At 33.7% G+C, this 21,524-nt stretch overlaps 3 protein-coding genes across 6 annotated transcripts; 2 read left to right on the top strand and 1 right to left on the bottom strand.

Moving 5' to 3' along the window:
- The first annotated feature begins 222 nt into the window (after positions 1 to 222).
- Positions 223 to 6,133, top strand: LOC7466414 (vacuolar protein sorting-associated protein 45 homolog). Of its 2 annotated transcripts, XM_002302158.4 has the most exons (13): positions 226 to 576; positions 839 to 1,040; positions 1,125 to 1,204; positions 1,485 to 1,712; positions 2,038 to 2,163; positions 2,265 to 2,345; positions 2,437 to 2,578; positions 2,692 to 2,870; positions 3,659 to 3,814; positions 4,209 to 4,316; positions 4,434 to 4,555; positions 4,790 to 4,921; positions 5,568 to 6,133. In XM_002302158.4, the coding sequence occupies exons 1-13, from the start codon at positions 487 to 489 to the stop codon at positions 5,626 to 5,628; spliced, it is 1,707 nt and encodes a 568-aa protein (XP_002302194.1). In that variant the 5' UTR covers positions 226 to 486; the 3' UTR covers positions 5,629 to 6,133. The 2 variants fall into 2 exon arrangements, 1 of the variants encoding a protein (XP_002302194.1); XR_008058429.1 differs by lacking the exon at positions 5,568 to 6,133 and having other exon boundaries at positions 223 to 576; positions 4,434 to 4,649; positions 4,790 to 4,923.
- Positions 6,134 to 8,897: 2,764 nt separating this feature from the next.
- On the bottom strand, positions 8,898 to 10,336 carry LOC7467833 (uncharacterized). Its single transcript, XM_002300901.3, has 3 exons — positions 10,095 to 10,336; positions 9,788 to 9,965; positions 8,898 to 9,694 (listed from the first exon to the last, which is right to left on the bottom strand). The coding sequence occupies exons 1-3, from the start codon at positions 10,218 to 10,220 to the stop codon at positions 9,294 to 9,296; spliced, it is 705 nt and encodes a 234-aa protein (XP_002300937.1). The 5' UTR covers positions 10,221 to 10,336; the 3' UTR covers positions 8,898 to 9,293.
- Positions 10,337 to 16,514: 6,178 nt separating this feature from the next.
- LOC7467832 (protein LAZ1 homolog 1) lies at positions 16,515 to 21,014 on the top strand. 3 transcript variants are annotated; one of them, XM_002302157.4, is made up of 9 exons: positions 16,515 to 16,676; positions 17,109 to 17,541; positions 17,682 to 17,738; positions 18,360 to 18,468; positions 18,579 to 18,763; positions 18,848 to 18,936; positions 19,215 to 19,470; positions 20,069 to 20,314; positions 20,472 to 21,014. In XM_002302157.4, exons 2-9 carry the CDS (start codon positions 17,326 to 17,328, stop codon positions 20,751 to 20,753), a joined length of 1,440 nt encoding a protein of 479 aa, XP_002302193.3. In that variant the 5' UTR covers positions 16,515 to 16,676; positions 17,109 to 17,325; the 3' UTR covers positions 20,754 to 21,014. The 3 variants fall into 3 exon arrangements, with proteins under 3 accessions (XP_002302193.3, XP_024451641.1, XP_024451640.2); XM_024595873.2 differs by lacking the exons at positions 20,069 to 20,314; positions 20,472 to 21,014 and adding an exon at positions 19,802 to 20,057; XM_024595872.2 differs by lacking the exons at positions 16,515 to 16,676; positions 17,109 to 17,541; positions 17,682 to 17,738 and adding an exon at positions 17,765 to 17,786.
- Positions 21,015 to 21,524: the final 510 nt, after the last annotated feature.

Genomic DNA, 21,524 nt, shown 5'->3' with positions numbered 1-21,524 from the left:
AAAAAAATAAATCTAACGATGAGTTTTTTCTGGTAAGAAAATGACGTGTGATTTGATATTAGCCAAAATAACACTTTTTGGCTTTTTATTATTATTTTTTTAGGAGAAAATCCTATGATCATTATACCATGCAAAGAAAGAAACCCAAATATTTTCCAAATGGGCCCTAGCACTACCCGAAATGGCGGGCAACATTAAGCCCAAACATTTTACGAACGGGCCTGTTCTTGTCCCCGTTCAATGAAAAAAATAAACCGGATAAATCGTTTTTCGACTCAATTGCTGCGCTGCACAGTCCGTACTCGGTAGAAGAAAATCATCAAATGGCGTGATATCATTACATGCAAAGAAAACGGTGCGTTGTAGTCGTTCGTGATTCCCTCTAGTCTACCAGATTTGAGTAAAATCATACCAAATTCTCTCGTCAATCTCCACCATCTCCATCATCGGTATATCTCAACGGTCAATCCTCGCCGATCACTAAAAATGGTGCTGGTATCTGCTGCACGTGATTACATAAACCGGTTGTTGCAGGACATCTCCGGCATGAAGGTTCTCATTCTCGATTCCCAAACGGTAATTACTTTTCCTTTTGCAATTTCTCACTTAGTCATTGAATTCTATCGTTATTTTCTCTATCAATTCGCTTAATACACTTAAAATTTGTATAATTACCGTTGATTCCTCGTTGAAGCCCTTGGAATCAAAGCAATTGCTAGGCACAAAGAAGAAACCTTACAATTTTTTTCACGATCCAAAACTCTAGCTGATGAACTAGTATTAGAATGAAGAAGATGAGAAATGTGAGTTTTGCTAATCTGTGAATAATGTGTTGCAGGTTACCATTGTAAGTGTTGTGTATTCACAAACAGAGTTACTTCAAAAGGAAGTGTTTTTGGTAGAGTTGGTAGATTCTATATCGAAGTCGAAAGAACCAATGTCACATCTTAAAGCAGTTTACTTCCTTCGCCCAACATCGGAGAATATTCAGCATTTGCGGCGTCAGCTGGCTAATCCTAGATTCGGAGAGAGTCATTTATGTAAGTTTTTTATTGAAGAGTTTTGGAGGTTCAGCAATAAAAATTTTATTTGAAGTTTGCTGTTTGATTGTGATGTATTTGCAGTTTTCTCCAACATTTTGAAGGATACTCAGATTCATATCCTAGCTGATTCGGATGAACAGGAAGTTGTGCAGCAAGTGCAGGTAAATCATTTCCATTAATCTTTTATTTATAAACTCATTTTATAATGGTAATCATGTTTCTTGTAGTAAATTAACAGTATAATGCACATGTGGATTGAATGTTTGATGTAATTGGATCAACTGTGCTACTCCTTTTTTGATACGTGTCTTCACATGATATCCATTTTGTGGATTTTCAATATGTGACTGTACTTGCCAGCAATTTGTTCCATATCCACCTTCTAGCTCAGTTTCGAGTTAAGATTGCTTTATATACATTTTTCTTTTATTGATTATGCAGGAGTATTATGGAGACTTTGTTGCTATTGATCCTTATCACTTCACTTTGAACATCCCTTCAAATCACATGTATATGCTCCCAGCCGTTGTAGATCCTCCAGGTTTGCAGCACTTCTGTGATAGGGTTGTTGATGGTATAGCAGCAGTCTTTTTGGCATTGAAACGAAGACCGGTTATTCGATATCAAAGGACCTCTGATATTGCAAAAAGGGTAGCACAGGAAACATCAGTGAGTAATACTTTGAACTGATGAAATTAGAGTGGTGTACCTTACACGTAAACATCTCTCTGGAAATAACTTCTGTTTGTGGAGTCACAGTTTTACCCTTTTATTTTTCACATTCATTTCTAAGAATCAAGTTAAGATGTGTATTGCGTGTGCATGGGTTACTCCATGCTTAGTACAGCAGCAGCTTTTGCTGCAATACCTCTATGTATAAAACTGATCTATGATTTTACCATGCCTTATCGCCAGTGAACCTTTTGTTTCTTCTTTGAAGATTAGTGCCCTAGAAAAACTGATTTTTTTCGTTGATAACTTTTGGGGCATGCAGAAGCTGATGTACCAACAGGAAAGTGGCCTTTTTGATTTCAGACGTACAGAAATTTCTCCTCTGTTGCTTATAGTTGATCGAAGGGATGACCCCGTTACACCATTACTAAACCAATGGACATATCAGGTTCAAGTTGTGACAATGATATGTGATTTCTATGCTTTTCAAATGTCAGGTATGCCTTGTGAATTAATGCAGCCCTTTGATTATGCTCATTTATTTTGTAGGCTATGGTTCATGAATTGATAGGTATTCATGATAACAAAGTGGACTTGAGTAGCATCGGCAAATTACCAAAAGATCAGCAGGTTGAGTTGCTTTCCCCCTTTGCTTTAAATATATAAGATTTTTTTAAAAAAAATGCATATATTTACATACTTGTACCCCTTGCGCTTTCAGGAGGTTGTATTGTCATCAGAGCAAGATGCCTTCTTCAAAGCTAATATGTACGAGAACTTTGGAGATATTGGAATGAACATCAAGAAGATGGTGGATGATTTTCAGCAAGCTGCAAAAAGTAACCAAAATATCCAAACAATAGGTCTGTATTTAGCTAGATTGAACCTCCATGCGTTTGATGATTTAGTTAATCTTTATGGCCAGTCATGTCTATGATTTTCAATTTAAACAGATTTTTTTTTTTAATTACTGCAGAAGACATGGCCAAGTTTGTTGACAATTACCCTGAGTACAGAAAAATGCATGGCAATGTTTCAAAGCATGTGACATTGGTCACAGAAATGAGCAAGATAGTTGAAGAGCGAAGGCTCATGTTAGTTTCAGAAATGGAACAGGATTTGGCTTGCAATAGTGGGCAAGTGGCTGCATTTGAGGTATTGCATTTATTCTGATATATTCCAGGTTGTCCTCATTTCTTTTACTCGACATCTGCATGAATTTTAAGCTAAAATCAACAACATATGATAGGCCTGAGGCATCTGAACAAATTGGTCATGAAAAAAGCCAACCAGGAAATTACTGTGTTGGTACCTTAAAATTATGTGATAGCTTGGCACTTTCATTGGAGATAGTGGTAACATGTATTCAAAATGAATACAGAGCAGAACAAAAAAGAAAACTTAACCGAGCCTAGATGTTCCAGTGAGAATTGGAAGGAAAATGTAAGTGTTGAGGTCTGCCTAGAGATTAGAAGCCCAGAAATATTTGTGGCTTTGTTTTTTAATAAAAGAGATGGAGATCAGGTTCCTAATAGAGTATGACGTTAACATTTTCTACACCACTTAGGTGATTGAAGGGGTGTTACATTAATATTGCAAAATTAATGTTAATTATAAGCTATATGGTAAATATTACTAGTAATATGAATTTTCGAGCTTCATTGGTTCTGTACATGTCAAAAAAGATACATGATTCTGTCAAACTAGCATCTCATGTTACTCCTTACAGAACATTTTTTTAAAACTTTTTATGAGTTGATATTGTTTGCATGTGCCTTGTAATTTTTGGGAACCACTAAATTTGTCACCATTATAAAATAGTGATACATGACTACACAAAAATATTAACTGATAAGATCTGAATGGCAATCCAAAGCTACATTCAGAAATATATGGTGCAAGTGTCAAAGCTTGACCTACTTCATTTGTTTATTTTTTTGTAGGCAGTGACAAATCTTCTGAACAATGAAAATGTTTCTGATATTGACTGTCTACGCTTGGTGATGCTATATGCATTGCACTATGAGAAGGAGAGCCCTGTTCAGTTGATGCAGCTTTTTAACAAACTGGCTTCTCGATCTCCCAAGTACAAGCCTGGGGTAATTTATCAAACCAGAATCTCGCTACTTGCTTGGACTTTTCTCTAGTCTTTTCTGTATAAACCTAGGGTATATCAGCAACATGTTTAATGATGCATAAAATAATTGCTAAAATAAATCACGTTGAAGGGGCCATCATTTATGATCAGTAACAGTGTTTTATGCTGGTGGAAAGATATATTTGGGATCATTGAGCATGCTACCCTTGTCAGACTCTTGCATGATATTACATGACTGATAATGAAATGAATTACAATCCAAAAATGTTTAATTTTATTTCTCATTTCAGATTGAAGCTACTTTAACTTTATAATTATTGGATATCTTCTGTCCTTTGCTGTGGCTAGATAAGAAAGCTTACTAGTTTTAGATATTTATTATCATGAAATGGCAGCTAGTCCAATTCCTCCTGAAGCAAGCAGGTGTGGATAAGCGAACCGGTGATCTTTATGGGAACCGAGATCTTCTAAATATTGCTCGTAACATGGCTCGTGGTCTGAAGGTTTGGGGAAAAATTTATCCTTTCCTTTCCTTTTCCTTTATGTTCCCTGATTTTCCTTTTTCTTGTATATCTATAAGTAGATGCTTATGCTCTTTTTTCTTGCCATTTTGGTGATAGGGGGTTGAAAATGTATACATCCAACATCAGCCTCTTCTGTTCCAAACTATGGAAAGCATAATCAAGGGGAGATTGAGAGATGTGGACTATCCATTTGTTGGAAATCACTTTCAACAGGGAAGGTTAGTGTTGTAAATATGGAGAAATATTTTTCTTTTGTACTTTCAGAATTATTCCCAGGGGCGTGGCAGACACTTAAGTTAATGTGATGCTGTGGTAAGTTAAACCCCAGTAAATAAAGCCAAACTGAACATGATGATTTGCTGTTGTAGCACTTCTGCTTACATATTAGAAAATGGAAAACCATATAATGATTTGCATTCTATTCGAATGATTTATATCTATTATTGGTGCAGGCCGCAAGATGTGGTTGTTTTCATTGTTGGTGGAACAACATACGAGGAGTCACGCTCCGTTGCTCTTCAAAATGCCAGCATTTCTGGAATTCGTTTTATAGTTGGTGGTTCCGCAGTTCTCAATTCTAAGAGGTAAGTCTGTCATCATTGTGATTATGCTGTTCCAATGGATACTCAGAACCAGACACCATGTGTCCTTTAACTGATAGCAACCATTTGGCTAATGCAGCCTGCTGCCCTCCTCCATTCCTTATGAACAGGCTGAACAAAAGTTTACTGTTGCAATGAACAAAAGTTTACTGTTGCAGTGTTTCTTATATATGTTCCACTATCTTTATCATAAAAATTATAATTTTTCTAGTCTTATTATTATTAATGAAAAATAATTTATTTTACAAGGAAATATATTTTTTAATACATTTAAATAATAGAAAATAACTCGTTTTTCATAAAAATGTTCTGTAGAAAAACTTTATTCCTCGGGAAAATGTTTTCCACAAAACCCTTGGTAAACAAGATATTATTTATGTCAGGCTAATGTTAAGTTGGCTTGACCTTATGTTGAAACCTGTCCGTGCTAGACTGTTCACTGGACTTCTACTTGCCTACTGGTGGAAACTTGGAACATTTTGCATCCAAAGGAGACTTTGGTCCGATCAATTAGTACTTTAGGAGGTGTTTGGAAATAATATTTAATTTTGTAGGATGAACATGGGGGATGACAGCTGATGATAGGAACCATTGTATACACGCTTGATGATGAGATGTCTCTGTGCAGGTTCCTGAAGGACCTGGAAGAAGCTCGGAGAATAGCAAAATCCAGCACCAATGTCGTTTGAAGTGAAATAACTATCTGCAGCTGTTTGAGAGCCATGTAAATAATTGGATGCGGCTTTACAAGGTGATTATGTTTTGATGACTCGAAGTCGAGAATTTGTCCGTAGATTGCAGCAGCTGCCGTCATATGCCAGATGTCACTGCATCGGGCGTTAAATGAATTGAAATATTTCATTCCCTGGCATGAGAGTGGAAAAGTGAAGAATTCCAAAAGCCCTTCGCCCTGTTAAAGTCATGTTAAAGGATGTTCTCACCTCACCTTTCCCGAACTCTCAACAGAAAACTCAACTGACAGCTTCATCACAATTTTTTTTTGTTCATTGAGCCAGTCAGCCAGATATCTTTTAGTGCTTGGATCACATTTCATGCACGATAAGAGGAACCTAGTGTTTTTCTATATGGTACTTCTGACAATGGGGTCAGTTAAAAAAAATTTAAAAAAATAGCCTTAATTAATGAAACATTAACGTCTACCAGTAAAGTCTTAATTAATGACTTTTCATGAAACTTTGGCTCTGTTAGTGAAGGTGTCATTTTTGTTTTGTGGAAAGTTTCAGCATTTCATGTAAAAGCAGGGATTGACCTTGTTATCCACGAGATGATTTGGGAAGCCATCATCCCATAACGTATGTATACACATGGATCATGGATGTATGGTGCATGTAGGATCTATTCATGGATGTGAGTGTATTCATATGCATGAGAGTTGCCAAAGCAGCTTTTGAATGATTGAAATGGACTCCAGTTTCTGATTTGTGACGCGACAGGGACTCCTGCACGGTTATCGGAATCGAAGAGATGCTTTCAGCCAATTACGGTGGCTACTGGTTATCATGTGGTTGGATTTAGCTGAGTAAAATATCTACTTGTACTAGGCATATATAGCTTAGCTGCGCTTCTGGAAATTCAATGATGAAACCCTAGGCCCTTGTCTGATAATAGGTAACAGCAACTCCTGCAGATGAATTGGCGCGCACCGCCATAAATGGCAACTTAAAAGAACCCATCCCTTTCCATGGCTTTATCTCGAAATTTGTTTCCTTCTCCCTGTCGTGGAGGATAGGTTATTTTCCTCTCCACTTTGGTGATTGTGACCAAGCCCTTTATTTTTATTTTTTAAAAGTTTTTTTTAATTTTTTTTTTGTTTTGTTCAAGTAATGGCTACGGTGTGTTGTACCCCTCGACATGATTATCAAGCTTCTGTAGCACAACATAAAGATTCTGTCTCCGTTGCAGTTTCTGTGTAGTGACACCAGTATCCAACGTATCTGAGTAGTAATCATTATTCCTGTCAAAATCTCTTTCAGTCTTTCCTGTGGTAAATTCATTAATATTTTTTTGGGTACTGTATGGTAAATTCCTTGATGTTGTGCGAGTGTGATGAACTGTTTGAACTAAACCAAAATAACTCCTCGTAGAAAAAAAAAAAAAAAGATGAGAACTCTATATGAATTTTTATCGTTTCCCTTTACCCAACACGCAGTAAGTTTTGATTATTATTATTTTTTTCAAATAAACGCTCAATTGCTATATGAAGATGAGATTAATTCGTCACCAGGAAAAAATCCAGGATTTTCATTTATTAATTGAAAACCAGTTAATTAGTAAGTTGGGTACTCATTAATCTCAAGAGGCAGATTAAAAGAAACAACACAATATCTGATCTAATTTGTGTCTTGAAATTAAAAGAACTCCTCTCTATTATTTGTGTCTGATGGCTTGAGTTTAGGTGTGCTGTGGATAAATAATCTGATCTAATTTTGTTGTTCAAAAAAGAAATCATAATGATAACACTATATCTCCATTTATCACATCGATCAGGTATAATCGTCATGAAATATTTACTAGAGTATTGCTCCACTGCGACTGCTCGGAAAGTATTTGCTCTGCTTAATTATATGCTCCACAGTTCATGTGGTTGGTGTGGAAGTATAGATATACGTGCATCACTATACAGAAACACTAGAAATTAGCCTTGCTTGTAATGAAGTAATAAAAGACAAACACTAGCTCTCATGAATGTTTCTTGGAACCCAAGTCATCCACCTGCTCTTTTCTCCTAGGTGTTCGCTCCGTTTCATTGGATGCACTCTTCAAACTATGCTGCCGTCAATGAACTGAGAAAAGGATGTTAAATTGTAAAACAGGATTTTATTAGTCTCCTGATTCCAGAAGCTGAGTGTCTGCCTACATTACTCTCTGTTGTCGTTCTTATCGTTAATTGCACACTTATCTTCAGCCTAGTTTCCTTCCCTTTATTAATTCTCTCAAGAATATTGTGATCCGATCCCACTCTGTAATTGTTGGATTTTGTGATTTATATATAAAATTTGACGTCTATGTCTCTACGTTGAGGTTGAGTTCAATTCTGTGGGAATTATAAAAGAGAAAAAGAAAAAGTCAGTCTGCCAAGTAAATTTTTAAAAAATATAGACTGCCATCAAAGAATTTTGTCTTTACAAGAGTGAGATAACCACAGTTAAACCCGACACAAGAATCGTCAGGTTAATAATTTAAAAAAATATTAAAATAAAATTGTTTTAAAATTTCAAGAAAAAAAAAACAATAAAATTTTGATTATATAGATGATCCGTCAAGGTCGGGATGGGATGATCAGGTTGAGAGCCCGTTTGGCAGTATAGTTATGAGTGCTTTTCAAATAATTTTTCGTGCTAAAATACATGTCAATAATATTTTTTTATTTTTTAAAAATTATTTTAAAAAAAATTAAATTTTTTTTAAAAGGCCATTGCTAAAGAATAGAATATTAAAAAATAGAATATTGATAAATCAAGGAATCAACACACAAGAATTTTCAATGATGAAGGGTTTTTAAATGGTGGAAAAGGTGTACTTTGATCAGAGTACTTAAAACAATCACTAAATATTGATCTGTTTACAAATAAAACAGCATTTTGAAAACCTCTGTAAAGTTCTAATGCGAAATTGTAAAGTACGCCTACTAAAATCCACGCTTGTAGAGATCATGTTTATAATTCTACAATAATATTCTAGGTTTTCAATTTCACTTCTTGAATCTGACTCAGTCCCGAGATGAGTCATATCACATTCTAATTACGAGTAATTTAATCTCAGTTAATTGGTTAGTGTACTACACGGCAATCTCCTTCTACAAGTACTGTTTCCAATAAAATATACTAGAAATTTGCTTGGTTCTCTATCAAGTAATTGGCACCAGCGCTCCAGAAATGGAAGAAAGCTTGTGTGGTTGATCAATAAAGGAAGACAGGCGGTAACAGTGACAAAAAAGTTAGATAAAAAAGTTGTGGGTTTCATAAATCTCACACCCATAATAACATTTATAGCAAAATAGCAGAGATCACATGGCTAGCAATATTTGCTCCAGTTCATGATCCCCTTCTTCCTACAAAATTGGCAAGGCTCATAATTGAAGAAGACAGGCCCTTGATAGTAATATGGTCTACAGAAACGTACAAAATCCAAAACTGAGGTCTGCCTCAAAAAACTGACCCAGATTTAAATTTTGAAATTTGCTAGAAGATAGAAAGATAAAAAAAACTCCAGATTAACATGTACTAGAGGTTTAACAAAACTGGCTCGAACCAAGCCAGAACCCACCATGCACCAGTACTGGTTTCTTTCTTCTCTAGGCCTTTATAATTTGCTAGAAGTTATTGCTCCTCTGCTAAAAGATGGAGGGACAACATGTAGCGCTGTTTTTCTCTTCACTTGCATCCGAGCCCAGCTCAGGGTTGAGCATGACCGAGACCTTGTTGCAGTTCTTGGAGAACCATTTTGACTGCATGTACTCGGCTTTCCTCCATGGAGGAATATGGAGATCATTTTCTTTGAGCGATGCTTTGGCAGCTGAGCATAAAAGAGAGATTATCTTGTCAAGCCTCTCTTCAGAGCCAACAAAGACTGAAGGAAGAGCGTTAATAAGCTCTTTGTATGTTTGTGTAGGCCTTGCCAACTCAAACTGAGACCTTAAATCCATGTCTACAATCAGCCTTGTTGTCTTGTTGCTTAAGTTCTGGTCCATGATCATTACATCTATGTAGTCGTAATCTCCTGTAAACTGGATAACTGAAACCCCAGACAGATTTTTTAAGAGTAAAAATAATAATGATATTCACTAATCATTCTGTGTATTAATTTAATTAGAGCAAAGAAATGTACCTTTGTGGCCAAAAGAAGAAACCCAGGAGGTTTTACATAGAGAAGCTTCATAACCATCCACTTGCAACCTCATGACCACCCATTCTTTGAGACTATTGGGTTCTCCCATACCTCTAACATACATCAAGACCTTGTCAAGAAGCTGAGTCTCGATATCTGTTGCCTCCAAGAGAATATCCTGATAAAAATCAAGCGTGTATATATAATAACTAAAGATCAGACATTGAGAGAATTTTAACACCGTCGAGAACACGGAAATGCAATAATTTTGCAGATAAGAACAACGAGAAGATTATAGAAAGAAAACCTGCAAGATTGACTGAGATTTTTTGGGGGCAGGTTTGGACACTGGAGTTGGTGAGGTTGATTGATCTGATTCAATGTAGTCTCTGATCATTTGATCGAGCTCTTCCTCTCCAAGGCTACCCAACATGATCTGTTATGATTTTTCTGCTTCTTCCCGGGAGGATTTATACGAGTTATGCGTGTTAATCAAAGTCTTGAAGAAGTCAACTACTGTTTAAAAGCCTGTGCCACAAGCTTCTAATGGTTCGTGTGGAGTACTCCTTGTGTGTTATTCCATTTAAAGCGAGTGAAGTGATTCGAGCAATGGTGATGTCACTGTGAAAGGAAAGGCACCTGTTGTCGCTTTTTATCATCTACATCAAATATGAACGCATATCCACAGTACTTCGCCATGGGATCCATATACTGTCATGCTTTAATTCCCCTTTGACTCCATCCCTCTCCTTAATTAAGGCCATGCTAGATTCGTTGCCCTGCAATGGATTGTGCATTCCCATGGACACTGATCGATGCTGTCATGATGAATGGCTTCTGAAGGGTGAAACGAATATATATATATATACACACGCACACATGAAAAGAGAGGAGAAGACAAAACGGGTAGAGTATATTTTCAAAAAGACCAATCACAAAGAATGTTTGAATCGAATTTTATTTCCTATGCAGAAACATTTTTCTTACAAAAAATTAGGTAAGCACAGATGCTTCCATGTCATCACTTCTGCGCACAACGAAGATCACAACATCAATAGACACTTAAAAACAACACAAAAAGTTATATTTAATTACAGTTACGCAATTGTATCTTTTCTGTTCACGATCTCCATCATGCTACTCAAGTTGTTCGTTTTTATGTTTAAAAATTAAATTTTAATCATGTTTTAGAAATATATTTGATTTAAAAATATATTAAATTGATTTTTTAGTGGTTTTCAATAGTTTTGATACTGTAATGTTAAAAAAAAAATAATAATAATTATGTAAAAAAAAGAACTATTAAAAAATACTTTACACTGTGTGAAAAGAGAGCTTTTCCAGATTTTACTCTGTATTTTTTTGCTTCTTTCAGTTGTCAACTCATTGCTTAGTGGAAATGGAAGGCCTTGGTCAAAGCCAATTGAGCTATCCTTCTTTTATTTTATCTCCCACCATGAACCTTTCCAAGGATGACGTGTCTGAATTTCTTTATATTCTCTCGTATTGCTAACTTGCTACTGCACGTCCAACTTTAATCATGCATTTTCGCCAATTTCATTTCACGGTTGCATAACAGATCACTCCTCCGCTCCAGCCGTCGTGATGCTACATAAATTTATCTTCCGAAGGATATATATATATATCATTAATTAACACAAAATCTAAAAAGTATGGGGAATTTACTATTCACCCACACCCATTATACCATGAATTACAACAATAATCTATATTTTTTTACTTTTTTTTCACTTATAGTGTATTACGTTTCTTTTTGTTTTTTTTTCCCGATATTATCTTTGTCAATTTTACTTTTTTTATATTGAGTTCGTTAAAAAAAAAATTTTGTAATTTTTTTCATTTAAAATAATATGGATTGTTACGGTATTTTTCCACATGGTTTTTCTATTTTAATTTTTTATTTTCTAAAATTATATTTATCGATTGTATTTTTTTAATATTAAGCAGATTGAAAATATAGTTTTGTAAATTTTTTCTTTACAACATTGTTGATTGCTACGGTGTTTTTCCACATTGTTTTTTATTTGTTTTTTTATGATTTTCTTTAAAATTATCTTTGTCGATTTTATCTTTTTAATATTGAGCTGGTTAGAATTTAACTTTGTAACAAAGTTTAATCATGTGGGAAAGCACTGTAAATTTTCTCACAAAACATTGTGGATTGCTACAGTATTTCTCTAAATAGTTTTTTTATGATTTTTTTCTAAAATTATCTTTGTCGATTTTATTAGGGAAAGCACTGTAGTTTTCTTCACAAAACATTGTCAATGGCTACAACGTTTTTCCTTATGGGTTTTTTCCTTCCAAAATTATCTTTATCGAGTTTTTTTAATATTAGGTTGGTAGAGAATTTAATTTTGTAATATTTTTGTTTTTTATTAACAAAAGCTAAATCATGTGGTGAAAACACTATATCTTTCATCACAAAACACTGTGGATTGTCACAACTCATTTTGTTCAGTCTTAAAGTTTTTTTTATCACAATATAATTTTTTTTTCATTATAAAATATTTACTCCATTATACCTTTAATATTTATTTAGTACTAATTTATAATTATTATATTATTAAATATATTTGTTTTATAAATTCATGTAAGCTATCTGAGATGTGATTTTGCATATATAATTTAAGTTGTCCCCCATTCCTTTTATGCGAAATGGGACCCTCGGTATCTCCTCAGTCCTCATTGTCAATTGTAGTTCCTTTCACGCAACTCAAGTTTTTGGTTGGCTTCTTTCTCGTTTAATTAACGACAATATCCGGAGATTTCTAGACTAATGAATCTTGATGTGTTTTTTTTTTTACCGTTTGTTTTTTTTCTTAACCGTTTGTTTCCTTATTCATTTGGTTTCAAGTGTTATGTTTATCATTATGTTAATTTATGACTTTCAAGATGTATATAGTTATGGTAATTTATGATTTTTCAAGTTTTTTTTTTCTACAAAAATATTAGATTGATGTTTTTTTAAGTGTTTTTGATAATTTTGATATATTGATGTACAAAATAAAATTAAAATTAAAAAAATATATTATTTTATTAGATTTTCAATTAAAAAATACCATATACTATCAAACAAACACTAAAAGCCAAGAACATGGTTATATAGTTAGTGTTTAATTACTCTACCAAGGCAAGAAGGAGGGAAAGCAGTAAAAACATATATGTATTTAGTTAAATAGATAAAAATAAAGACAAAAATAAATTTGTTTTTATAATAATTTTAAAGTGATTTATTATATTTTTAAAATACGAGGCACAGAGAAGATATATTTTTAGAAGTAATATTTATTATTTGTTGATATTATAGTTATTAATTATTATTTTTTTGGCCATTTGTTTATTTACTCCTTTGGTATTAAGTGTAAGTTTAGCATTGTTCTGATTTATACCTTTTGAATTGTTTTTTATCTGAAAAGGTATTAAATTAATAATTTTTAAAATATTTTTTTAAAATTTTAATATATTAATATAAAAAATATTCTAAAAATAAAATTTTATAAATTTTTAATTAAAAATATCATATACCATGATATTAAATAAACACTAGTTCTTGCGCTAATAGCCAAGGGCACGTTCATGTGACGCTATGATGCCAGTGCAAGATGTCTCGATAATAAATTTATATTAATATAGTAATCAACAAATCAACATATTAATCATCGTGTCAAAATAATCCATAGAACGCATTTACATGTCATGTCAAAGTACATTTTTTAATTGCCAACCATTGAATGAAGAAGGGCGGTTTGACAGGGAGGTTTAACATGTTTTTTATTAAAATTTGATTTTTTTTATTTTAAATTATGTTTTTAAAGTGTTTTAATTGGTTTGATGTGTTAGTGTTAAAAATATTTTTTTAAAAATAAAAAATATTGTTTTAATATATTTTTAAGTAAAAAATCATTTTGAAAAGTAATATTTGTCGTACTCCTGAACTCCCTGGATTTTTTTTATTTTTTTTATTTTAGTTTAACGTGGATGTCCGGGTCAGCTTGCGCGCACCTCGACTAATATACCGACAAGTAGCATAATGGACTTGTAACACGATATTCATGCTTTCTAGATGCATATTTAAAATTGTGGTGTGATGTATTTTTGAAAAGAAAATTTTATTTTAATGTATTTTTTATTTTTTTTATTTTTAACATTGACATATTAAAATAATTAAAAATATATATAAAAGAACAACAATACAATACTTTTTTCAGGGTGAACATACTTTAAAAAAACAATTGAAAACGAAAGCTATTGCATTCTAAAACAGTTTCAAAATCAAATAGTGAATTTACTAGATTTGTGAGTCCACTGTACATCGAGAAATGATGATTTTTTTTATCAATTTAAAAACACAGCACAAAGATGATACAAACACGTTTTAAAAAAGTAAAAAAAAAAAAAACTCGAGTTAGTAGACACAACTAAACAAAAAAAGTTGGTATAATTTAAATGGAAATTAAAAGAATTGACAAGTAAGATAAACAGACCTATTTTTAAAAAATAAAAACATGAGAAATGCAAAAAAAAAAAAATGATTATCAAAATAAAAAAAAGGTAATGGAACTATGATATCAGCCAATAAAAAATTGGAGGAGCAAAACTTAAAAAAAAAAGACTCAAGTAAACCTGAATGAGTATGCCAAATATACAAGTCAGGTCATGAAACCATAATAAGTTTATAGAAAGCAAGTAAAAAAAAATTGAAGTTCAATTCCAAACAAATCAAACGTAAAATAATGAAATTTGTGTAAACATTTGTCCTGGGCCATTTGATCAAATGAGTCAAGTATGGAAAAACCACAAAGGTCAATTCTCAGCAAATCAAATGTTGAATGATAATTTTTTTCAAAAAGTCAACCACACTAAATGATTTAAAAAGAAAAAAAACAATAATTAAAAAAAAATACACGGGTCCATCTATGTTAACTCGCCAAATACACAAGCTATGTTATTAGATCAATATAATCTTACAAAAATAAAGACAAAAAAAACCATGAATCCTTTTTTTAAAAAATAAATTATAATCAATGTCGGGTAATGAGACTGGAAATGAAGAAAAAGAAAAAAAAAGAAAACAATGTGAACCCATGCCAGCTTATAAAACCCGTGATCCAACTCATTTGATTGAAAGCACGAAACCTAAAAAAATCTCGAAGGCTAAATCTCAACAAATCAAATGTCAAATGATAAAATAAAAATAACAATAAAAATATTCAAAATAAAAAATAACAATTAAAATAATGATGATCAAATTTGAAAAAAAATATCAAGATTTATACTTTTGAATTGAAAGATAAAATTGAAAGGAAAAATCAATTTCATATAATAACTAAAAGAAAAAACCACTAAAAAATGAGGAATAAATTTTAAAAAATACAAAATAAAATTTTTGATTGAAGAATGAAATTGAAAGTTTACAAAGGAGGAGGAAAAAATTGAAGAAGAAAAAATGGACCAAATTTGAAAATAAAAAAAAAATTTAAATTAAATAATGAAATTAAAAATCAATAAAAAATTTTCATAAAAAATTAAAAACAAAAATTACAAATCAAAAAATAATAACCGATACTCGAATATCCCAAACTAAGTGGACCATTCATAAAATTCAAGAGAGGAAAAAATAAATAAAAAAGATTATTGGCACTAAACTCGACGGTCTTTGTCCAAACGCACCACCTCCCTAAAGAGGAAATTCCAAGAAGATTGCAATGACGCCGTGGAAAGCTACATTTGACCATTGGACACCACTGCACAAGCAATCGTTATAGCCCGGGAGCTGTCTGCATGATGACACGTGGAATACACTCATCATCAACTTCTTTTAAAATATTTTTTTGTATATATTAAATTATATATTTGCCCATAAACCAACCTCTTAATTACAAAAAAACCTTAAATGCAAATATAAAATGCCCTTCAATGTAAGATATATAAAAATCACTTTCAATGGTACGAGAGTCATTTAACTATTTATTAAAAATAAAAAAACTAAAATATCCCTAAATGTAAGCTTTAAAAATTTTTCAATCATGGAAGGATATGCATTATAAAAAAGATGTAATTGCGAACTTTTAAATCTTCAAAGGTCACAAATGTGAAATTACTAATTTATTATTATTTCTTTTATTACAAAATAGATATTTCACTTTACAATTTATATGCATATTTAAAAATGTAGTTAGGATTGTTTTTTATTAAAAAATATATTAAAATAATATTTTTTTTATATTTTAAAAATTATTTTTGACATTAACACATCAAAATGATTTAAAAATATTAAAAAAATATTAATTTTAAGTAAATAAAAAAATAAAAAATTTTTAAAAATTTTTAAATTTTTTTTTAAATACAAAAAGAAACGGGGGTTAAAAATACTTATATTCAGTCCGTCTCTGGACTGGCTAGATGGATCTCAACAACCAAAACCTACCAGTCTATTAGCTGACGTGGACATGGATTTCAATTACCGTACGACTGCGTTCACATGCTTACGTGGACAAACAAAGCATCCCATACTAAAACCACAGCCCGTCACAAAATACCAGCATCACAGCCCCATATCATCACCACACCTACCAAAAAGACAAAATCCTTACTTACTCTTAAAGAGATGGACCCACATCTAACCTTGAATCAACGTTCCTGATCTGACCCGTGATATGAAAACCTGAATGCCATGGTAACAGTAGCCTCTTGAATCCTAGTAGGAAACAAAGTTCCCAACCTCCTACGCAAAAATCAGTTTTACTTCATTGACACAACACCACCACCAACATAAAAAGGAAAAATTTCTATCCCATTTCCCCAGATTTTCCCGGGAAAATCTCGACAACCTGGTTTGGAACCCTAATTCTTAATGACAGGCTAAGTGAGCTCTCTCTTTCTTGATTTTTGTATCTGACAACGTGTGTTTATTCGATTAACGTGGTTGTGTATGTTAGGGTTTTGGTTGATTTTCCGATTTCGTTAATCGTATTGGCGCTTATTTTTGTTTTGTGTGATTTAAGAATAAACCAATTAGAAACTTAGTTTTCTTGAAGAAGAGATTTTTTTTCCTTTTCTTTATGTTCGAGTTCCTTTTCTTATTGTCAAAGTAATTAGTTTAATGTAATGATTTTGTAGGCTAATCGCGATGTAAAAGAAGTTAACTTTGATGCATAAGCCATAGCACTTAATAAATCTTTTGAAAGCCATTTGAATATGCATAATGTGGGTCTCCTGTGCATTTTACTAAAATTGACTGTGATAAGTCTCGGTGATTTCTGGGCTTCTTTCTGATACGATGATGTATGTGGTTTAGGTTGTGATCGACATTCACTACGTAAAAAAAGACAGAAGGTTCTTGTCCTTCCAGTACTGTAAATATCTGCAGAGCGGTAGGTATATTACAGTTGATGGTTACAGAGTATTTAGCTGCAGATGCTTGGGTGACATAAAGCCTCCATTCAAGTAGCATTAAAGGTTGAGCTATACATACACGGACGTGTTAAGTAGCATCAGTTGTATTGTCCTGCTCCATGGAATGGAGAGGGGCTTGTTGTTCTTTGTTTTTTCTTTTCAAGTTGGTCGAGTCCACAAGCGGATTAGGGAAAGTTTGGGCATTAAATCTGGGAGCTGAGACTGTTGTAAATGTTAGCTGGCCAATCTTCATTGCAAGCATATTTGTGCTTCTTGCTCTTGTCCTCTCAATGTATCTTATCTTTGAGCACCTAGCTGCATATAACCAACCAGAGGTTTGTTCTCGTATTTCTTTTTAAATTATAGATTTTTTGGTACCTTGTTCTTTCCTCATACACTCATAGTTGTTTATTCCCTTGTTAATTTGGTAAGGCTAGTAAAATTGATAGCTATGAGTTTGATTATTAAATTTCAGGAGCAGAAGTTTCTCATTGGACTCATCCTGATGGTTCCTGTTTATTCTCTAGAATCGGTATGAAAGAAGCAACCTATCATTGTTTCCTTCTTCAATTTGCAAATGGTAACTTGCATTTTGAGTGTAATGTATTTGAGCTCACTATTTATTTATTGCAAATCTTATAATTTAGAAGCTCTGCTGCTAATCCTTGTAGTATTAGAGATATCTAGACAGTTTTATAAAGTGTTAGCCTACTTACCCTGCATAAGCTAAAAACTATTGAATGAATTAAGTGTGCTAAAGTCTGCTTTGCCTGCTCTTTATTGTAAACATAACTCGTAGGGTTGATGTATCTTATTATCCTGGGAAGGATAGGAACCATCACTTTATATATCCCCAGAAAGGGTAGTGTTACTGTTTTAGCATAAATAAGCAAATTCATTATTTCAAACGTCAGGACTGCTAAATGCTGCTTTGTTGACCTCTTTGAGTAACGCCTGTTATTTTTTACACTTTGAAATGTCAAATCCTACAAGCATTTGTTGACTAGCACTGGCTTGGTGTAAAAAACTAGCACCTTGACTTGGCATCCGTTTGGTAGCAGTTACTCAAAATTGAAGTATCCATGTTGTGATTATCTGTTAATTTCCGTTGATGATCTGTGATTTTTTTTATCTTTACTGTTTTCATGGGCAGTTCTTATCTTTGTTGGATTCCAGTGCTGCATTTAACTGTGAAGCAATTCGAGATTGTTACGAAGCTTTTGCCTTGTATTGCTTTGAGAGATATCTGATAGCCTGCTTAGGTACTGCTATTTGGGGTTTTACCTCATTCCTCAACATCCTTGATAGCCATGATTCGTGGTAAATTTTTGCACTCCCTTATTTTATTTTGATAAGTTTTTGCTGATATAAGGTGGAGAAGAAAATACGATTGAATTCATGGAAAGTCAGACCTTAATCACTCCCAGCTCGCCTCTTTTGGAGGATTCACATGCTTATGGAGTTGTTGAACATCCTTTTCCTTTAAATTGCTTTCTGAGGGACTGGAATCTTGGTGCTGATTTCTATAATGCTGTGAAGATTGGCATTGTTCAATATGTATGTACCTGTTTGTGTAATTAAAACTTTCCCTTATTATGACATTTGCAACCATGTGGCAGTTGCTGAATATTTACTGTGCAGATGATACTGAAGTTGATCTGTGCGCTTCTAGCAATGACTCTTCAAGCTTTTGGGGTTTATGGAGAAGGGAAGTTTGAATGGAGATATGGGTAACAGACTTTATTCATTGTACCAGCGATTTCAGCATCTAAAGCTTACATGATAATGTTCCGTATTGTGTTTTATCTAACCACAAATGCCATGCTACTTACATGGAGTGGTCATAAACAGTTTTTTCCAACACTAATCAAATCTTGATGTGTTTTACTTTGTAATTTTCTGTCAGTTGTGTATATCTGCTAATATGTAACACAATATCATTAGAAAAAAACCAATATAGTTCATTCTCTTGATCTGCCTGTGATCTGAGTGAGATTGTTTTTTACAGGTATCCATATTTGGCAGTTATCCTTAATTTCAGTCAGACCTGGGCCCTATACTGCCTTGTACAGTTCTATTCTGTAATTAAGGACAAGTTGGCCCCAATCAAACCACTGGCCAAGTTTCTGACATTCAAGTCAATTGTTTTCCTCACATGGTGGCAAGGTGTTGCTATTGCGTTTCTTTTCTCCATGGGAGCCTTCAAAGGGGCTTTAGCCCAGGAGCTGAAAACACGTATACAAGACTACATTATTTGCATTGAGGTGTGACTGATAATGCATTTATTACCGATCATTGATAGTAGAGAGAGAATTCATTTATTTACTGTGGATGCATTTATTATATTGCTGATTAGGTATACTAGTGAAATTGATAAACATAAACTTGATTAGGAAATGAAATTAAAGTAGAAATCCATTTAGTGCTAGTCCTTTTGAATTCATTGGTGTGGTGTCCTCTACCGTAGAATCATGTCAGGCTGCATGCGAGGGTTGATAAGTTTGTTATGCCGATGCTGCAATATGACACAGCTCCACAACTAAAAGTGACAAGTGTCTTTTAGGGGCAGTCTCACTATATGAGTAATTTCTGTAGGTGGAATTGGAAACCCTAATCCATTGATGAAAGCTATTCTTCAGCTGAAGTATCTCATCAAAGCCTGGTGCTACCATATAAGAGGCTGAACATCCTTATAAACCTTTATGTGGGAGGACTGAGTAGGGATGCATCAACTCTTCTTAATACAGTGCTGTCTTCATGTCCAATACTATTTCTGGTTGAATCATAATGATAATCGTTCCTCTTAATTTCTTCAAGTTTAGGAGGGCGTTCTTGTTTCCTGATATTGAATTTGTGATACAGATGGGTATTGCAGCTATTGTGCATCTTTATGTCTTCCCTTCTGTACCTTACAAGCGCGGAGAGAGATGTGTTCGCAATGTCGCTGTTATGACTGACTATGCCTCTCTAGGAGCTCCTCCAGATCCGGAAGAGGTTCGGGATTGTGAGAGGTCAACTAGGGTACGTCTAGGTCGGCATGATGAAAGAGAAAAACGGTTGAATTTTCCCCAGAGTGTTCGTGATGTGGTCTTTGGTAGCAGTGAAATTGTGAGATACTTGCTCTTTTTCTGTAATGATTTGAATTAATTGCTGAACTTCATTTTCTCTACAGTGTTGTCACTTACACTTTTTTAATGACTATTGAATTCCTTGATGTACCCTCATTCTATCTTTCTACATTGCTGACTACGAATTCTTTTTTCAGATTGCTGATGACATGAAGTATACAGTTTCTCATGTCGTGCAACCAGTTGAAAGGGGAATTGCAAAAATAAATAAAACATTCCATGAGATTTCTGAAAATGTGAAGCGCCATGAGGAACGCAGGAGGAGCTCCAAGGATGACAATTATCTTGTTCCCTTGAATACATGGACGGGGGAATTCTCTGAAGCACACGATAACCTTCTTGAAGGGAGCGTCAGTGACAGTGGTTTGTCTGATGGAAAGAGACCGCACACCAACCCAAAGCTTCAACATTTAGAATGAGAACAGGCCCGATAATATTAAAAGCTATTACAGAGTAAAATTCTAATTGCTTGCGAGTTCACTGGGCTTCTTGGCAGCGTCATTGTTCTTGGTAAGCCGAACTCCAAAAATTTATCTGTGGCCTATTTCCCATAAATAAGGCAATGTTTTGATGATGCTTTATTTATGGGGCGAACTATTTGGTACACCAAATCTTGGGATTCAATAACCGTGAAATGTACAAAGAACATTCTATAGATACTACTCTACCATTGATAGAAACCCATTGAAGTTTTTGCTGCCGAGCTTAGGCTCACCATGAAAACCCAAGCATTTTCATTCAAAACAAAAATCACTCGGAAAGATCATGACTGACTATTCACTGGTACAATTTTATGTTTGGATGTCACATAATATGATTATTCTCTGACCCTTTACGAGTGCCAAAGGAAATTCTAAACGGAAAAGCAATATCATGTTTATTTGTTGATGCGAGTGATGGATTGATGAAGCTTCTCTGTGTAGTGCCATCACCGATAAGTGATACCTTTTTATACTCTTTTGCCTCTGGTTTGCAGAGGTCATGGAGATGATTTTGCTTTCCCCGCAAATATACGGTTGACAAGATACGACTCTTAATTGGATGGATAGAATGCTCGTATCTCTTATTTCAAGAATCAATGGTAACAAGGCAATAGTTGAAAGATGAGAGTGCGTGGCAGGTAAGTGTTTAGAATACGAAGGGGTGATATGACTATTATCTCTAGTGATGAGATGGTTGATCGAGTGCGA

Source organism: Populus trichocarpa, chromosome 2 (genome assembly GCF_000002775.5).
Source record: "Populus trichocarpa isolate Nisqually-1 chromosome 2, P.trichocarpa_v4.1, whole genome shotgun sequence".
In the NCBI taxonomy this organism is placed as follows: domain Eukaryota; kingdom Viridiplantae; phylum Streptophyta; class Magnoliopsida; order Malpighiales; family Salicaceae; genus Populus; species Populus trichocarpa.
This window is presented reverse-complemented; position numbering and strand designations above follow the sequence as displayed.